The sequence below is a fragment of the Drosophila ficusphila genome, unplaced genomic scaffold (assembly GCF_018152265.1).
Source record: "Drosophila ficusphila isolate 14025-0441.05 unplaced genomic scaffold, ASM1815226v1 contig_791, whole genome shotgun sequence".
NCBI classification, from domain to species: domain Eukaryota; kingdom Metazoa; phylum Arthropoda; class Insecta; order Diptera; family Drosophilidae; genus Drosophila; species Drosophila ficusphila.
In genome coordinates, this window is record NW_025064737.1 from 14,004,593 (window position 1) to 14,023,370 (window position 18,778).

General features: G+C 39.2%; 1 protein-coding gene across 4 annotated transcripts in view; it reads left to right on the forward strand.

Annotated features, from left to right (window-relative positions):
- LOC108087385 overlaps positions 1-18,778 on the forward strand; it is a 37,891-nt gene that overhangs the window by 17,821 nt on the left and 1,292 nt on the right. For all 4 annotated transcript variants that reach the window (XM_017184728.2, XM_043209205.1, XM_043209206.1 and 1 more), the window contains exons 3-5: positions 10,780-10,939; positions 13,032-13,240; positions 18,432-18,565. In XM_017184728.2, coding sequence (XP_017040217.1) covers positions 10,780-10,939; positions 13,032-13,240; positions 18,432-18,565 — 503 coding nt within the window. The remainder of the gene's footprint in view (positions 1-10,779; positions 10,940-13,031; positions 13,241-18,431; positions 18,566-18,778) is intronic.

Genomic DNA, 18,778 nt, shown 5'->3' on the forward strand with positions numbered 1-18,778 from the left:
TTTGCGTTTGGCAAAAACTTTTCCACCATTTTCGCCGCAAGTCGGAAAAATGTCAGAAAAATAGTCGGCCCATCCATATGCGTGTTAAGCACATTTCGGAGGCTTCCGTTTAGATGAAAGTGCAGAGGGAGCTACTCGAAAAGTGGGAGAAAAGTTCAAACTTTTTCATTACGCAATTCTGGCTCTTCGTTTGGCGAACGTACGCACCTCGATGCTCCCGCCATTCTGAAGGACTTTTTATCAAAATCACACCCATATATTCAGCTTTGCCTAAAAACTTTTCTAATTCCATTAACGTTACGCACATGCTTAGCTTTCCCTGCCTCTCTTTTCTGCTCCCAATCCTCGCTGGCTATTGTGGCCATGAAGTTTTTGCGCCCACGTGCATTTCGCCATGGTCAAAGCAAGGCACCACTGAAAAAAGAGCAAATTATAACTAAAATTTTATTAAAAACATTGGTTGTACTTTATATGCTTTTAATTTTTTTCGGATTAATCATGCAATCAAATTGTTGTAACTATTCTTTTACCGGCAAACATTTATTTGCATTGTACATTGTACTGCTTAACAAAAACTGATATCAAATATTTAAATGGCTGCTAAGTGAAGTTTATTAAAATATATTTATTTGATTTATTTTGATATATTTATAATTTTTCTTAAGATCTTGTTTTATACGAAGCTGCTTTTATTAAAAGAATTTTATTATTTATTTTTTTAAAGTAATGCTATTCTAAAGGTTTCTAAATGTAAGAAATTTAAGTTTCTCTCAGCGCAGAGCATAGAAAACATAGGCCGAATTTTCCATGACTTAACACATTTTGGCAACACGTTTTTGCCTGGTTTTCGCTTTAAAGTGGGCAAGCCAGTCAACGCCTATAATGAGCCATAGTTGCAAACAGATTTTCTCGGCCGGTCGAAAGTCATTTTCAGCCCAAGGGAAAAGATTCGGCTTTGCGGTGCGCTTTAAATCTGTTGGAAAGTTCAAACATTTTTTCTGCGTCCCATTTCGCTGCTTGATTACCATGGCGAAGAGCCGGATTTTGGGGCTCAGCTATAATTTGACTTAATTTTTGTTAATAATTATTTTCACATTTTCGGCATTGCTTGTGGTTGATGGCAGCAGCCAGCGTTGCCAAGGCGAGGGATCAGAGTTAATTAGTTTGTAATTATTATAAATTGAGGATGAATGCTTGTGGCAAGTTTAATTGGATATTTGATGTTTTTAAATTACGCAAAAATGAGCGTGAAATATTAGCGCCAGCCATCTCGCTATCTTCCTATGTAAGTAAGCTAGTCCTGACCAGGGGGTAAATTAATTTTTAATGCCTTGGCTTTGTCACTCGGCTCCATATTTATGTTCTGAGCCACAGCAGCTGCCTTCTGCCCGAGCTGCATGCTTTTTGTGTCATCGACCGCGCTTGTGTCACACGTGCCACGCCCCCACCTAGTACAGTGAAAGTTCGTGGGAGTGTACAGAATAAATTAAAGAAAATTTGCATTCATATGAAAGTTAATGTAATCAGTTAAATTTACCACGTATTTGTGTTTTGATAGTAAGGTAGTTTGAAGAAGTTTACTTAATACCCAATTTAATTTAATAGGGGGCTTACAACATGTTTTATGGGTATTTGGTTGATAAGCAGATGTAAAATATTTTTTATTATATTTCCTACATCACATAAAATTGTTCTCTCCTCTTTATATTAAATAAGTTTTAACCCTTTGATGTTTCACTGTAAATTCAAGTAGTAGGATGCTGCTTCGTGTTCGGTTTGTAGAAAGGACGCCGGACAATTAATCATAATCTCGTGTAGTTGCACAGCCAAGTGCCTGGGCCACGTTCGCAGCAGTTTTTCATAGTAGCGAACAATAAATTTTAGAGCCGCCGGCCGCGTCTTGAGCAGTCATAACTTTGAATCAAGAAAGCCACGTAGCCTGGTAAAGCAATCTCCTCCCCCATCAACTCCCAGCTGAGGGTGAAAATATGTTTAAATTTTACTTTAGTTTGCCCCAATCCTGTTATTGTATTATCATTTTCCCTATGTGCCACCGAGCCACGTACATTTGTAATAATTTAGCATGAAATATGCTCCGGAGGGTGTGGCACAATGATAAAGTCGTTCGCTTTATTTATTCCCAATTGCTAATTCAATAAGGTGGCAATTGGGAGTGACTGCATTCGTGCTTAACTATTTGCTGCAATGAATAACAAACTATTGCTAGGTGTTCGTTTCGAAATCATTGAAACTGAACTTCTGAACTTGGGAAACATTTCTGTTGGATTGTGCTTTGAATCAGAATTTATTTGAAAATAATTGAATCGAATTGATTAGAAAACGTTAAACATTATAACCTTCCCTATATGCGTTTCAACTTATATTTAAATGCGCCATTTCAGATTTGATAAACATTTCAGGAATTTCTATATTTATGAGGTTTGTTTCCCTAGTAAACTGTCACATTAAAAATTCTTCAATTTCTTGTCCTGCACTTTTGTTTTAGTATTTTTTGAAAAGCGGTTTTTGTCCTTCTGGACCGAGAGTACGTGTGGTGACCACACTAAGCCCCATAAATACGCATCTATATGCAAAAGTACACAAGTTCAGTTGAAAAACTTGAACCTTTGGTGTTTGTTTTATTGCCAATGATACACAGAATTGTTTGCATGTCCTGCCAGTGAGTCGAACTTCCTTTTCCTGGCACCGTTTCCATTCGCATTGCCATTGCCATTTTCATTTCCATGTGCCACTGCCGCTTTTCCACCACCCACCGTCGCCCTGTTGTTTTCTTTGGATGCCCAAATTGATTCTATTGGCTTTGTTGTGATAAGGTCAAAAGTTAATGTAAATGTTGTGGCCCTGTGCATTGAGACAGTTTTCTGGGGGTTTCGGGTTTCCAAATTAAAACTTCCAACTTTACTATTCTTTTTGATGTGGCCGAAGGGTCCTTCGCCCTGATAAACTCTGATCAAAGTGAGCTGGCACCAGGGAGTCGATCTACGATAGAGATATGCAACTTGTTAGTTAGCATATGGTTCGGGGTTTAACCCAAAAGTTAAGTAAACGCTTCTGACCATTGCAAGCTTGACAGTTCAATTGGTTTTGGTTCGTTTTGGGTAAAATCTACAAAGAAGAAAAATAAACACAATATATATTTATGTTAGTGGAAATATTTTAATTTTAATAGTCATATTTATTTTAAGTTCCTTTTAATTATATCTGTTTAAATTACTTGTTTTATTATCATTTGGAACGCTTATTAAATTATGTGGTAGGAATTATTACCATAATAAATATGAGCAGTACGTCTGTAAAGCAATTTCCTAAATTTCCTTCTTAGCAACTTGCAGTTATTGCACTTTCTTGCTCTGCAGAAACCTCTGAAGCGGAGTTAAATTTAAAGAGTTAATTTCCTCCTCACTCACGCCAGACAACCACTGAGTATTGAAAGCGACTTTCCGGGTGGAGGAGTCAAACTGAGGCAGCTAACTGACAGCAATGCCGTGTCGATGTCGAAAGCATCCATTCTCCATTCAATCCGCCCCCGAAAAGACTCCATCTCTCCCCACAGCGCCATAAAAAGCAATGCCTGCCTCCTCCTTCCTCGCCTTTGGATTTCAGTCGCTCTGTTGGAGTCTCAGTGGTTGGCTTTGGCAAAGTTTTGTGCGTAACATGAAAAACTTCGATAAATTCACAGTTGAAACAATTACCATGAATTTTATCAAAAATGATACGCGCTGTTCGTATCCGACCATGCAGCAACAATATTTTTTAATGCACTTTGGGGGAAAATGAAACGCAAGAAGGATGCCGAGGCAGCTGCTCGGGATAAGGATCTGTGGATCGGAGAGGGAAAAGGGAAAGGGACGACCCAGGAAAAACCAAGAGGAAAACCGAGGGAAATGCCTGACAGATAGACCAGGAGCCAGCGTGAAGTTGCCGGGATGCCTTTACCATCGCCTTTGCCTTCGCCTCCGCTGCTCCTCTATAAAATGTAAGCGCAAAATTGCTTGAGAAAACTTTCTCAACTTTTCAGCTAATATTTGACTTTGGCAAAATAAGCAGACGATGTGGAAAAAACAACGCAGCGACATTGCATCGAATGGGAAAATATATATTTTCTTAAACATTATGCGACGACATTTGCGCTGATGTGAAAGTATCTTACGGCTACGAAATCCCCCTTCCACCTCCTTCAAATTCCGCAACATATGCAGCGGCAGGCCAATGTTTCCCATCGACATTTATGGCTGAGCAGAAAAGAAACAAACAAAAAATGTTTGAAAAAAATCATGGAAAATATTTATGCCGGAGCAAAGTTTTTTGCCCTAAACGCTGCAATTGAAAATGAACATTAAAATTGATATTGGCCCGCAAGGCGTACGTACAACTTTAATGGCTGTCAATTGCAGGCGAGTGTGCAAAGTTTTTACCCTCCCTCTCCGTTTATTTTTTTTCCTTCACAAATTTGTGTAAACTTAATATTTTGTTATTAGTTTTGCAAAAGTGTCCAATGGTTTTTATTCCATTGCAAAAACTCGCTGCCAGCGCGCTGGCAACTCAAATAGATTTTGAGTAGCTTTTCAGTTTGAGTCGCCGTTAAATGAGAAAAGTTTCGCCGAGTGTTTGTTGCAGTTTTTCGTGTAAGTTGCCCGCTACTCCTTCGTGGCAGGTGAAGTGTCCTCTTTTTTGCCTCTGTTTTGCTTTTCCCTGTCGTTAATGTTCTTTTGTCCAACAGTTTAGTTTCTTTTCGGCCATGAATATGGGTTAAACGTGCAAATTAAAAGTAAACCAAATTGTTGAAAAATTGTTAAGATATTCAGAACGGTGAAAAAGAAAGCTGACATATTATTTTTTAAATTGTCTTTAATATACTTTTTAGGACTTAAGTAACTCTCGCTTTTCTGCGCCACTTAACATAAAAAAGAACCCTTGGATAGCAATTAGCACAGGGGAAACTTTATTGTTAGAAATATGCCAGACTGCTCGGTCGTTCTTCAATTTTCCTACCATAACTTCTCCAATTGGCACACTTCTCCGGTGGATCCATTTCCCCCGTTTATAGGCCACCGCATCACACTCAGAACTCTCGGCAACGCCCAGTTTACTAATTTTAGTTTTGCAACTTTTTGTTGTCCAAAACGAACACACACATACCCTCACACACACACACACACATACACAATGAATAAGCCCCAGCGTCTGCAGAGACCGTAGAAACAACAAAACTATGGGACGTGGGAAATCTACTGGTAGCAAAAACCACGCCGAAAAAACGAGCAAAAAACTCCGGAAAAAAATTTAAAAAATATAAAAAGAAACGGAGGAAAATTAAGAGCAAACAAAAAGGCAAGCGTCGCTCTCCCAGAGCCGAGCATATTGTATTGAGAGTTCGTTTTAATTAAAAGCAAAAGGAACGCCAAGAATGGCAGCGGCAGATTGCGGATTGAAAAAGGTTACTGCAGCCCAGAATTTATAAAAATGATTAAAAAAGTTGCAAAATGCAAAAGGCAGAACAAACAATCACAAAAATTGCACCGAGCGGAAATAAATTTAAGCAGAAACCGAATTTGTCAGACAGCGAAAATAGTGCCGCATAAAATGCACAAACAAAATATGAACGAAAAAGTATAAGCATAAACAATGCATTGCGGGATATTTACATTGCGTATACGCCATGTAATAAATAAAGAAGGAAGTGGGAAAAAAGGGAAATGGAAATGGGCGAGTGGCTGCTCCTCAAGTCCTCCTCTCCAACTCTTGGCACCGGCAAACAGTTTCCAACTGAATGGCTTTATATCCAGCGACTAGAGCTGCATTTGCCACAGCTGCCAAGGATCTCTGGTCTTCCTTGAGGAGCTGCCCCAATGTTCCATGTCTCTTCAGTCTCTTGATACGCTTTCACAGGGTATTTTAATCTGGCTGAGGAATTTGTGTGACCTGACTATTGTTGTATTTCATTCAGAAATATTTTTAAAATAATTAAACCCTTATTTTCGAAGGAAGCCATTTTAAATGTGTAGTTTAAGGAAGCTCAACACAAATTCATATTTGATAGGGAAATAATCGGTTCGATAAACTGAAGCTTGGGTGTTTCCTAGTTTCTTCATACCATCATCATCGTCATCTTCGTCTGCATTCAACTTGCAGCTCGTTTGTGCCAGTTTTGCTCGTTTACAGGCTTTTACCTGAAACTATTACCTACTTGCCGGCTGGTTCGGTCGATCCCTGCCACGCCCCTCCCCTTTTAAACTTTTTTTCCGCCTCTTTTTACCGTGACTAGTGTCCCTCTTCTTCTGCAATCAAGTGTCGACTGACTGCATCTTATAGTTGCAAGTAAGCTTTTTTTTTAGCTGCTGAACAGCTGCAGAAAGTTGTTCATCTGATTACATATTTATTCGCAATTTATGCATAATTCTATAACAGTTTAGTTTATGCTGGACTGGCTTTAATCATCGGAACAGTATGAAATAACTTCTCGGAATCGAAGATATGCCAGAAAACAGGCCACGGGCAATCCATCAAGGCGGGGACCGCCCCAAAACTAAACCTCGCCAAGTGTATAAAAACTGTCAGGAACTAACATACACTCACTGGAAGAGAAAAAAGAACAGAATAAAACACTTTACCAACCGATAGAGCAAGTTAAAGCTCTTCTTTAAGTCCCCCAACAAACTATTTGCGGGCAAAGAAAAAGATGATGAATCTTTTGTTGTTCGCCGCCAACTCCGAAACCCACTAAAAATGTTAACTAAATTACAGGGGAAATATATGGCCTTAGACGAACAAAAAAAAGAAAAGGGAGGAAAGGGAAAGTAAATGTAACCAAGATGAAATGTGCGGAACTCCAGCAGCAGCAATAACATGTTGAGCAAAAAATTATGATGGAAATGGGGAGCAGATGGAAATAGGACACGAAAAAGTGGGGAAACCTTAGGGATGCGGGGGCATTGACAAGCACAAAACAGTCCTGGCTGTGGCTCAGCATAAAACTAACAAGAAAATTTCTAGGCATACATTCCATTCAGGGCAAATGATGAAACCGAGATCTCACTTCTCGTTTTCTTTAAAATTACGAAAGCCAGGAGCAACTGTTGGAAACTAAATGAGAATTGAGGATAGAAAATGCTTTTAGGCAAATGCTAATCAAACAAAAAAGTTTTTGGAAGGCACTAGTTGTTGAATTTCTAGACATTTTGGCATTAGTAAATGTATGCTTAAGTTAACACTATACAGTTTACCAAACATTTCAAAGTTTACCTTAGTTTTATATATGCGATTTGTTTTTCTAGCTTAACCATAAGCTAATCAATTCATTCCTCAGATTTATTGATTTCTAGTAAATTATATTCGAGTTTTATTTATTTGTAATCTAGCTAACTAAATTAAAGCGTCATTTCCCAGTAGACTACTTTGAATGTTAAGTAAAATGTTTGGTGCTCAGACTCATCCAAAACAAACTTACTGAAATAATGTATTACCCAAAAAAAACTCCCTACCTCATGTCAATGTCAACGGCGATGACAAAGATAAATTCACCCAACACTCAAAAGAAGGGACATCTATCAGTTTGCCTGGCCAGTAATGTCCATTAAAATTTAAATTACACAAAAGTCCACTGCTTTCTTTAAACGTAAAATCATTTTTTTTTGAAAATTTAATGCGGTTCTTAAGATAAAAAAAGTTCCTAGAGCGCAAATGGCGCCAAATTTCGTTCGGCAATCAACTAAATTCAAAGCAAATTGTCCGCACAATGGCCCAAATGTCCGCTACGGGCGACCATCATGAATGTCCTCGAGGATACGGCAAAGCCAACTGCCTAATGCTCATTATTTTGCGCTCGAGAAATTTCTGTCTCGTCACTAATTCATCATTGTTTCGGCACATTAAATCCTTGAACGTCAACGCATTCATTATCTCATCGCATGTGAGCCAAGGGGCTCTGAGCCAAAGACTCTGCTTTTGGCCAACTCATCGCCGGGCTCACATGGCACATGGCTGTCCGTTTGTCCCTCGGTCCCTTACTCTCTGTATGTCATCGAGGCTTCGTCGCCACGGCATGCTTGAGTGATATTAACTGACCGACAATCAGTCAAGGGCAACTGGAGCAGCGGCCAAAGCAAAGTTGGCCAAAAGAGGCTTAGGCCAGATTTTCGGCTATCGCGGCAGCGGAGATGAGACGAAGCATTCATGTGGCTGGCAAGTTGGCCACGAATAGCCCTAGTCATTTCCTCAGATATATCCTGTTTAACCCTCTTTCACCTATGTGGGTTATTTGAATGGAAATAAAATATGATACATACCTACAAGATCTCTTAATATTCCCTTATAAAATAAAACGTATATAAAACATATTTTGCCTTCAAATATTAATTATTTATTTCGTGATAAACACTTTTTAAATTAATTATTGTATTACTTCTAAAGAACATACTTAAGATTTTCAATTTTCTTATTTTAAATTTCTTATTGTGCAAAGCACATATTTCCAACCTAATATTTAGGTGCTTATCATAATTTACTGTATTGTTAGTTCTGCCTTACCAAAACTTGTTAAGAACTGGGTTAATATCCCCTTTCAAAGGGCCAATGGTATGTGCGGCTTGCATGTTAATTGCTTTCCAGGCTAATCGAATTTTTTGCCTGTCATTATGAGTAATGTGTCTGGGATGCGCACATAAAGCAATTTGTCGAGAATATTGCGGGGAATGGCAAATTGGTCTAAACGCTGGGCAATTTAAACTATTCTGGGTTTTCCGACACACCGGCATAAACAGTAAAACCGTTTAATGTAATCCACCGTTGAATCAGCAAACCCATATAAAAATAGTCGAGAAGAACATGCCGCCCCAACATAATCGCACATGTCATCTGGCCTTAATTTCGCATGCAAACAAAACATGATTACAAATGGCCAACAAGCTGAACAAAAAACATTTAACATGATGGTGAAAAAACCTGATAAACCAAAGTATGCAAATATTTTAAATAGCGAAAGTTAAATGCCCTAGGGGAATAATCTTCTTTAAACATTTCTACGTTTATATTCATAGGGTTATTGAAATTCATTGAATACGTATCTGAATTTGTTATCCTGCAAGTTATTGGAAGTTATTAAAGGACTTTAGGAGTACTTTTAGGAATAAATACAAAAATTATTCCAAGCCCTAAGCATTCTTATTAATGGCCTAATGCATATTCCAATGTTTAATGTAGCATTGTTTGAAATTCAAGCCATGTCACGCTGATTAGTCATCGGTTGGCCTCCTTGGGGACGAACATCATCTCGTAGTTGTCGTGGCAATAAATTCAGGGCATCCGGTGGGGGTCGCCAGAAAAAGTCATATTACATCGCTAATTTATGTAGCACATAAGTTAATTTCTGTTTGTCTGTTATTTGTTGTAATTAGTCGACGTTCAAGCCGTTGTCCCAGGGGCCATTAAAACTCGTCCCTGGCCGCCGGAAAAGCTCCAGAACATAAACAAACGAAAACTGTTGCTTCCGCTGGCTGCGTGTGAAAAAAAAGAAGTGGAGATACTACGGCTACACGTATACATATATATACATATACGAAAAGGGATGGCCGTAGTCCGGGCTAATTATTTTGTCGGTCACCCAAAGTTCATAGTTCACATGCCACAAACAGCGGAAAGAAGGGGCAACACCGCCGCCCACTCGCCGTTCCGTTTGTATAATTTTTATTATCAGGCCAAGTAATATAAACTTAATTAATACCCACGTCGGCCGGCGGGTCAGCCTTTGATTCATGGCCTGCACTTGCGGGGCCCGGCTTAAATGCAATAATGAATGTGGCGACGCGGAATAAAAATAAAAGCGAATGTACAAAAATGTGCAAAGTATGGCCGCACAAAGTGTGAAGGCGCAAAGGTCGAGCGGCGGGTCAGCGCCCAAAGTCAAGGCATTAACGACACCGCCCTTTTTGGCACCTCCGCTCTTAAAAGGGTATGTTTCGGTAACACAGTGGTACCTCCATTAGAGAAGTCTTAACAAATTTTAGTGAACCTTAATAAAAAACACTTGTATTATCCTATAATATAATAATAAGTAGGTATTATTTAAAATATGAAGAAAAATATTATAGGTAGTATATTATAGGTAGTATAATATATAAGAACTACTATCTTTCAAATATTCAATTAAGTTAACAACCTCTCTTAAAACACATTTCAGTTGCACAATAATTCAACATATTCACACCTTTTATAAAAATGCATAACATCGCGCACACATTATTCCGATCGCACTACAAATCCCCGCATTCGAGTGTGTCAAGAGCAGAAAAAAATCACTAACCAAACACGGAAATCCCTGCGGATAACGAAACAAAATCTATTATTTTAAGTTCTTCATGTGCAGGGCGACCTGCCTTTACCCGGTTCCCTATCCAATTCCCCATTCAACCGCCCGCGTGGCAAGCTCGCACTTATCAACAGCTTACCGAATAATGCCAATGGAATCGCTTTTCGTTCAGGCTGCATTCAGTGCTGGCAAAATGGGTACATTTTATATAATAAAAAAATAATTCACAAAAACTATAGCATAAAAATATATATTACATTAAAGAAAATGCATGGATAGAAAAATAAGAGAAAGTATGATAATAATAATTGGAAATATAGTAATAAATACATTATTTGTAAACCTGCTAAATGTAAGATGGCATAAAATTCTTTTTAAGTAATTTTAAGCTTCTTTCGATACAAGCTTTTATTTTGCATTGTTTCTGAGCTTCTCTGGTTGCATTGTCCTTGCAGGAATGGCGCCTGTGCCCGCGGAAGGACTGCACCTGTCCAACCTCTCCGTCCCGCGCATCATCGACGTTGCCCAAAAGGCGAAGCTCTTCTGCAGCTACGCGATGGGCAATCGGACGCTGAACTCTGTCAAATGGTACAAGGATGGCCAGGAGTTTTTCAGGTGAGAAACAGCCGACTGTGTCTGTGGCCGTTGAGCAAATAAAAATTGGTACCTCCGCCGCCGTCGAAACCCAAACCGTAAAAATATTTTTCGGCATTCAGTTTGAAATAATAAAATGTCGCCAGGGAGCCCCGGAGATTGGGAGTTGCGAAATGTGCCGGCGCATTCATGCAGATTTTATGGCGCAAATTGAAAACGTCATGAAAGTGCTACACTGTCCGCAACAAAGTAAAGTCCCCCCTCCAACCCTTCCACCTCCTTAAAAACCCCCGAAAATAAAAACAAAATAATGGAAATGGGCTGGGTCGCTTGAAAGTGTCGCAACTAATTTAAATGCTTAATTGAAATGGATTTTTATGGCCGCCTGCAATTGCGGCCAGGTGACGCTGCCATATCGGGCCCAAATATGTGCGAAGAGGGCTTTTTATTTAACTGGCTTAATTGTTGCACATTGCCGCATATATCCAAAACGCACAGGATCCGAGGGACTCCATCCGGGGCTTAATCGAGCGCAAAAATTTTTAACAAAGGTGTGTGTGCCCCGGCATCACAGTTCTTTTTTAAATGTTTTGGTTATTGATTTTTAAAGCTCGCTACAAATATGGCCATGTCAGGCGACAAAAAATGATTATTTATGCCAAATATCAGAACCATTTAACGGCTTATGGACTCTGCCAAATGGACTGACACGCCCATTTCGGATAGAGCACACAAAAGAAAACAAGGATTTACAACTCAAAAATCTTTATTTTAGTAAAATACTTAGTTTGAAGAATATTTTGAAAGGTTTTTGAATATACTAGTTTTTATTATTGATTTTCCATTACAAAATTTTGTATTTTCAATATTTGTATATTTTAGTTTACTAAAAAACTGTTAGGAAAATTAAAGTTTAAACTGATTGATGGTATAAAGTATTACAATGTGTGAGAATACAGTTTATTTAACATCTTTTTCCGCATACTTCCTTTTCACGGAAATAATAAAAAAAAGTGTGTTTAAATCCATAAATTTAATTTTCGATCACATTTTGCGGCTCACTGCACTTCCCGAGCAACGCCCCTGATTCAATGTAAATTTGAAGCGTTTTGGCGACCACATTCAATTGGCATGACCAGTTCCAAGTTATTGTTTTTGACATATTCGCGAGGGGCGTGGCAGCTCGAAACGATTGTGGCAGAAGGGGCGGATTCTGGGGCTGGCTCCCCAGTAATTTACTGCTGTAGGCAGTTGGCTTTTATCAATTACGCTTTTGTGTGAAGGTTTTGATTGTGCGGTCTGCACTCGGCTTCAATTATTCATGTGCATTTGACACTGCGGTTGCTTCCATCTGTAACAAAAAACGCCACAAAAGATACACGCAATTCGAGTGTAATTCTAAATTTGTTCGCCCGTGCTTTTCTAATTGTTAAATTGAGTGTTTACGGATAACAAAACGTGCTAACAATTCCTTTGGATTTTGCTTTCACAAAGATCTCCCTCAAAATTATAAGTTAATTGTGGTATTTGTCATTGATATTCCATTGTATAGAATACAATTAGCTTTATTAACCCATTCAAATATTTAAATATTAAATTATTTGTATTATTATTACTTAATTGGAATTTACACCAGGTAAAACGAAAATGTATCCAACATTTACCAAACAATGCTATTTAATGTTTAGTTACTGGTATTTGTATAATATTTAAATACCTTATTAGAAAATTCATATCAATTTATTGATTCAAAACGATTTTCTCAACCGACACGCTAATTGCTGTAATCAAATGCAACATTCTCTACACACGAACATGCATAAGAATGGAATTTGAATTCGATTTGAATTTGAATTTTATTTGTGCTCTGAGGAGATTGCGGAGCTCAGTAGAACTGCATATTATTCATAATAAAATCGACAGCCGGCCAAAATGTGGATACAAATCGAAGGGCGCTGCAGCTGCAGAAACTGAAATAAAAACCGAAAAAAAATATTTTTACCATGATTTTCCTCATCAATATTTCATGGTTTTGGTTTTGCGCAGCACTCGAACTCGAGCAGCCATCTCGCCCTCTCTTTCTAATGTCCTATTGCCGTCTCCCTCCTTGCAGATACTCGCCACTAACACCGCCGACAACAAATTGGTTCCCCGTTAAAGGTGTCGCCATCGCCGACGGTTCGCCGCATTGCAATCAATTCATCTGCAACGTGGAGCTGGAGAAGCTCAGCGCCCACTCCTCGGGTCAATACAGGTGCGAGGTCTCCGGCGACGCGCCCGAGTTCAAGCTGATCGATCAGACCGCCAATATGACAGTCGGAGGTAGGTCCACCAACAATCCAATCACTATACCAGTCCCGTAAATTTAAGCCATTACAAGTTATTCCTAACATGAGCTTGGGTTGTTATCCTTCCACCCATGGATTACAAATTTTATTTTACTATTAAATATACCATACAAAATTTGAATGGATTGGAAAATTTTAATGAACAGTCTGTACACATATAATTTTTGTTGATTCATTAATAAGTTTTAAAAGCACTCCCGAAAGTATTTATGATTTGCACAAATACTATAGACAGTTTAAAAAGGTGGTTTAATTTAAATTCACTTGCAGGCTTTCTGGTCAGAAACATTTATGATGAATATAAAAATTAATAAATATATAAATATGCACATATTATGTAATATATAATCATTTATCTCTGTTAATAATAATAAATTTTAATTTTTTTATATAATAGTTTTATTTATTTATTTTTGTACTTGAAAACACTCCTTCAATTTAACACTTCCTCAATGCCTGTTTCACTCCACTGTGCAATTTTTGTTGCTGTCTTTGATTTATGTTTTGCAACAGAAAGACAACAAATTATGTGCAATTTTGCAAACACTTAATAAAATTATAAATGGTCCTTGCACGGCCACCAGAATTCGGGGTCGTGAGTTCACGCGGCAACTCCTTTCCATTTATCAATGCCACACTGGCGGAGTGTTTTCCGGGCGGATTCTGCGGGGCGAATCACGGATTACCGGATAGATGGGTGCTGCATGAAGAATGGGGAGAGGGGATGGGGAAGGGGGAAGGCACGGGGAGCGGGTGGAGTAGGCGCCGAAGGGTCGGGAACCTAGGCCAGTAGGCAGTTCAAAAGGGCGTCGCATAAACGCTGGAAAATTGTGACACGCGTCAGCCATTTGTATGAGTAATGATTGTTAATAAATCCCGACAACCATCCCGAAAACGCTCAGCCTGTACAGTGGGCATCCCGGCCGAACGCCCCGCGTTGCGCCACCTGCCGCTCTGCTGAACAAATTCAACTCAATTGTGAGTTTTGTACGAATCAATTTATAATCTACAATGCGCGGTCGTTTGCCGTTGTCACGTGCTGGGCCTAAACAACAACAACAACAAGAACAGCAACAACAAATGGCACAGAATACAACAAATATATAGCAGGGGCCAACTCGTTTGCGGCACTTGTAGTTGGGTTTGTTAACGTCAACGCGGCACCATCGCACCACCGCACCACCGATCCACCGAACCTTTTAGCCACCGCACCGCATCGAACTGCCAAAAGCCGCTGGCAACGCATCGCCCACCATTTTGATTTCGCTTTGATTGGCAGCGTACATGACGATGATTCCTCCCAGCACCCAACACTCTGGCACACACTGCAAAAAAAAAGGGCCATGTTTAAAAATAACAATTAAAATGAGTGATTTAAACTAATTTAATTTAAACTAATATGCATTTTTGCCAGAAAATTTTAGGATGGTATGGCTTTAATAAAATAAAAATTAAAATAAAGAATTTTATCAATTTCAAAAAAAAATGTATAAACAACTCATCTTCAACTTTTTTTAAATATTTTATTGTAAGGCCCATTAAGACGAAAATATTAGTGAATATCTGTTTAAATTGCAAAGAGTACAAAAATACTCTTCAAATTAGGTTGTAAAAATGTTTAAGTTCCTTTTTTTTTTTTATTACCCATGTTAGCATTGGTTTTGAGGGATATACAATATTTTTTTAGGTGTAATAATGCCCCTTTTTGCCCCTTTCTGTGGTTGATTGCGGCCAGAAGGATCCGCCAGCCAGACAGAGAGTCAGTCAGACTTTCGGTCGCTGTGCTGGCTCTACTTTGAAATTCAAATCAATTGATTTTGGTCCAAATGGAAATGGCCTGCTTATGTCTTTTGTTTCTAGTTTCTATGCGGCTCAAAATGATTTATTTGTCGCAATTTCGCCGCTCAGCGATTTGTCTCCTTTTGTGGGGGGCCGTACTCCACATCGATGCTAAATTGTTGGCCCAGGGCTTCGAGAATCGAGTGGGTTTGGGTTTGGGTTCGGTTTCGAGTTCGAGTTGCTCGGGTTCTGTTCGGTTTGTGGGCGTCTTATTTATTGACGTTACTTTAAGAGATATTGATTTGCATAATGCGCACTTAGGCATTTGTTTACGCGTAACAATCAAATTTGAATTCGCATTTTCGTATTTGTATTGCGTCTTTAATTGGATGTTTGGCTGAGGGCAGACTGTTTGTGTGCTCGCTATTTGCATGTCAATTTGACTTTTATCTATTCAGCGTACTTAAATAGACAAAGTAAGCCATGCTCAAGTGGTTGTACATGGAAATCCCACTGGCTAGATTAAGTGCCAGTCTGCAGGACGAGCTTAGGCAACGAGGATGGGTTTCCTTTCGCCCCCGAATTTTCCCCGCCCACCCACAACCCGATAAGTTTTCCCTTGCTTTTTGCCACAATACTGTTCTCTCGATTATTAGTTGGCATTTATTTATGGTTTCTTGATTTATGGTGATTGATTGGGAACTGTGAAACATTGAAATGCATCAGTAGAAATGCATAAACCCAATCGATTCCTAATGGAGTTTCATGACTGAACTATAGAATGGTTTCCTTTTAATAAGAGAGTTTAATGGGGGAAAGTCTTTAATGATTTACCTACTTTTCAATCGGCTTTAAAGTGCAATACGATAATAAAAAATATTTAAAATATAACTAAATGGCCTTTTATAAACAAGGTTTGTTTGTTTACATAAAGTAAATGACATTAAAGTATAATACTCGAAAAAAGGTTATAAAAATTCATACAAATATGAAACTTTAAATATGTTTTATCTGTTATGCATACAATTCAAATAAAACATTTTTTGGGATAATAAATAAAAGAACAGAACCTATAATCATAGGGTGCATTGTCCAACGATCGGCGATTGCCTTTGGCAGATGCCAGCAACAGTGGCTAGTTGGTTTTGTCAGTTTAATTTATATGTAAGCCGAAAGAAAAAACTAGCAAAAAGAATACAATGCCACAAGGGGCAACAGCTAAACAAAATAAAGCCAACCAGCCATGGCATCAAACTTCATCAACGAGATAGCGGCAAAGTTTAAAGTCCTCTTCAGGCAGAACAATGTGTCCGTGTGCGGGAAAAGCGGGAAAAGCAGGAAAATGCGGGGAAAGCGGTTGGAGAGTGTATGTGTGTGTGCGGTTAAAGGGGGAATTGGATGCACGTAGTTTTAGCTGGTGTCGCCAGTTTTTTGTTTCAATGAAGGCGAAGCTGTTGACAGACCAACAATCGACTTGGGAATTTTGTCACTAAAGTGCCATCGCCATCGTAACCACCTTAAAAACTTTGTCACAACAACATCGGCCCGAGAGGATGCGCTGTAGCTCGATTTTCAAACAGCCATCGCCCAGGACACTTTGATGATGCCCGAAACAGGACCGGGGATCCATGGGCACACGGAAACACGGGAAAACAGGATCAGGCCCGGGGGTTCGAGGTTTGCTCCAAACTTTGGCCGGGCAAATATTTTGTCGCTTAGCTGCGTGCCGTGTGTCATCACACTGATTAACTTTGCCAAGTTTGCACAGCTCAGCAGTGGGCCAAAAGCGGCCAGGATATGCCAGGATACGCCGGGACACGCCAGGTCATACAGGCGTATGGTGCGTCGAAACACTGGCCGCAAAACGGCGACTGAGCCGCACTTAATTACTTCGGAGATTTGCCGCATTTTTAGGGACAAGCTGCTAACGTTTTTTTTGACTTTGTCACTGAAAAAAAATCTAGGTGAGGAATTTTAATTGAAGTCAATTTGTTTATATAAATTAGAACTTCATTCATTTGGTAACATATTTAAAATAAATATTTAAGCGCGCTTGAACCTCATTTGCTTTTACCCTTTAAGCAGGGAACATAATAATACTACAATCATGTACTTTTCAAACATTTTCTCCATATGTTTACACATTTTTCTGTGACCAGTTTTTCATGTCCCCCTCTAAACTTGTGACATTTTAATGCGGGGGTTATCATTCGAGGTTAGATTTGCCTTTAAAATAAACACGCTTCTGAAATTGGTTACACCTGTCCAGTGTGGAAGTCCTCAACTTGTTTTTTGGCTCGTTTAGCTTCGTTTAGCATTCCAACAACACACAATTTTCGCCCCCCGAAAAGCGGACTTCTCTTTGTGTTTTTGGTTTTCCGGAGGGGGTTTTCCCCTCTCCGGCGGTATGTGTATTTTTTCAATCTTGTTCCTGATGCTTTACTGGTACTTGGGCATACTACATAGCCATTTTTGGTTTATTTACCCTAGTTGATTGCTTTGTTTTCGTTGAATTTTCATTTTTGCTGCTTTTGTTTTGCCCGCAATGCAAGTCACACAATTGGGGGCGGTGAATGGGCAAAAAAGGGGGCGTGCCACCAGGCACAACATGGCCACAATCATCAACTTCAACTCCGGATTCCGTCCGTCAGTCCCTCCCGTCGACCACCACCCGTAAGTTGTACTTGAAACAGGTCAGAAACTTTCCACCAAAGTGGTTTGTATTAAGTCAATTAAAAAGTTTACAGTCCTGCTGACTGCCCGACTTCTGATTCCCCACTCTCCCCATTCCCCCTCTCCTCCACTCCCACCACTTCCATTGTCTCTGGAGGCCTTGGGGGTCCTTAGCATATTTCACAAATTCTCCACAACAACATTCATTTGGACTCGGGATTTGTTGTTGCCTCTGTGGTCTTGGTGGCGAAGGAAAAGGGGGGCCTACGCCATAAACTAAATTACGCTTGTTTTCATCAAAAAACTTTGTCCTGGGCAATTATTTGTTAAGATTAATTAACACTTCAAATAAATATTTGGTGTTGGCGTGTCGGTAATTGTCTAAGTGCCGCCTGTACTTTGCCATATAGCATCCATTTCTATGGAAACTAAGCTCGGATTTCAGTGGGACTTTGGCCATTCTAATTGGGATAAGTTTGGTGCCCAAATGCCATTTTGCATTTGCCGGCAGAGTTGGACACAAAAATTTAGTTCTGCCAACTGAAAAATAAAATGAAACTTTATGCACCTCGGGCAAATGGACAATAATGCATTTGACATCTTTAATCAGAGGGTTTTTATTTTAATGGGAGTAAAATGGAAATTGTTGGATAAAAAGAATGCATTTCTTAAAAAAGCTTTAAATATTTAATTTACTTGAAAATATTTCACAGTGCTTCCCAAATTGGATCCAATAATCTCGGGCGTGCGACACGCCTACAAATATCACGACTATCTAGTGGCTAATTGCAGTTCTGAAATGTCCAGTCCAATGGCCAAGTTAATGTGGTACATTAACAACAAAACGGTAACTATATAAAAAGTTATATAAATTATTGATTTAAATGGTGTAAAAAAATACAATTTCATAAAGTACTTCCCAAAATTCTTTGAGTGTATCAAGGCGACCTCATTGCAAATTTCGGGAAAGTAAATTATGTGTTTTGGCCCAGCCACATGGACCAAAACCGCTATCGCGGTGTGGTTTTAGTCAGTCAGTCAGTCTCTCCATCCTGGTCAT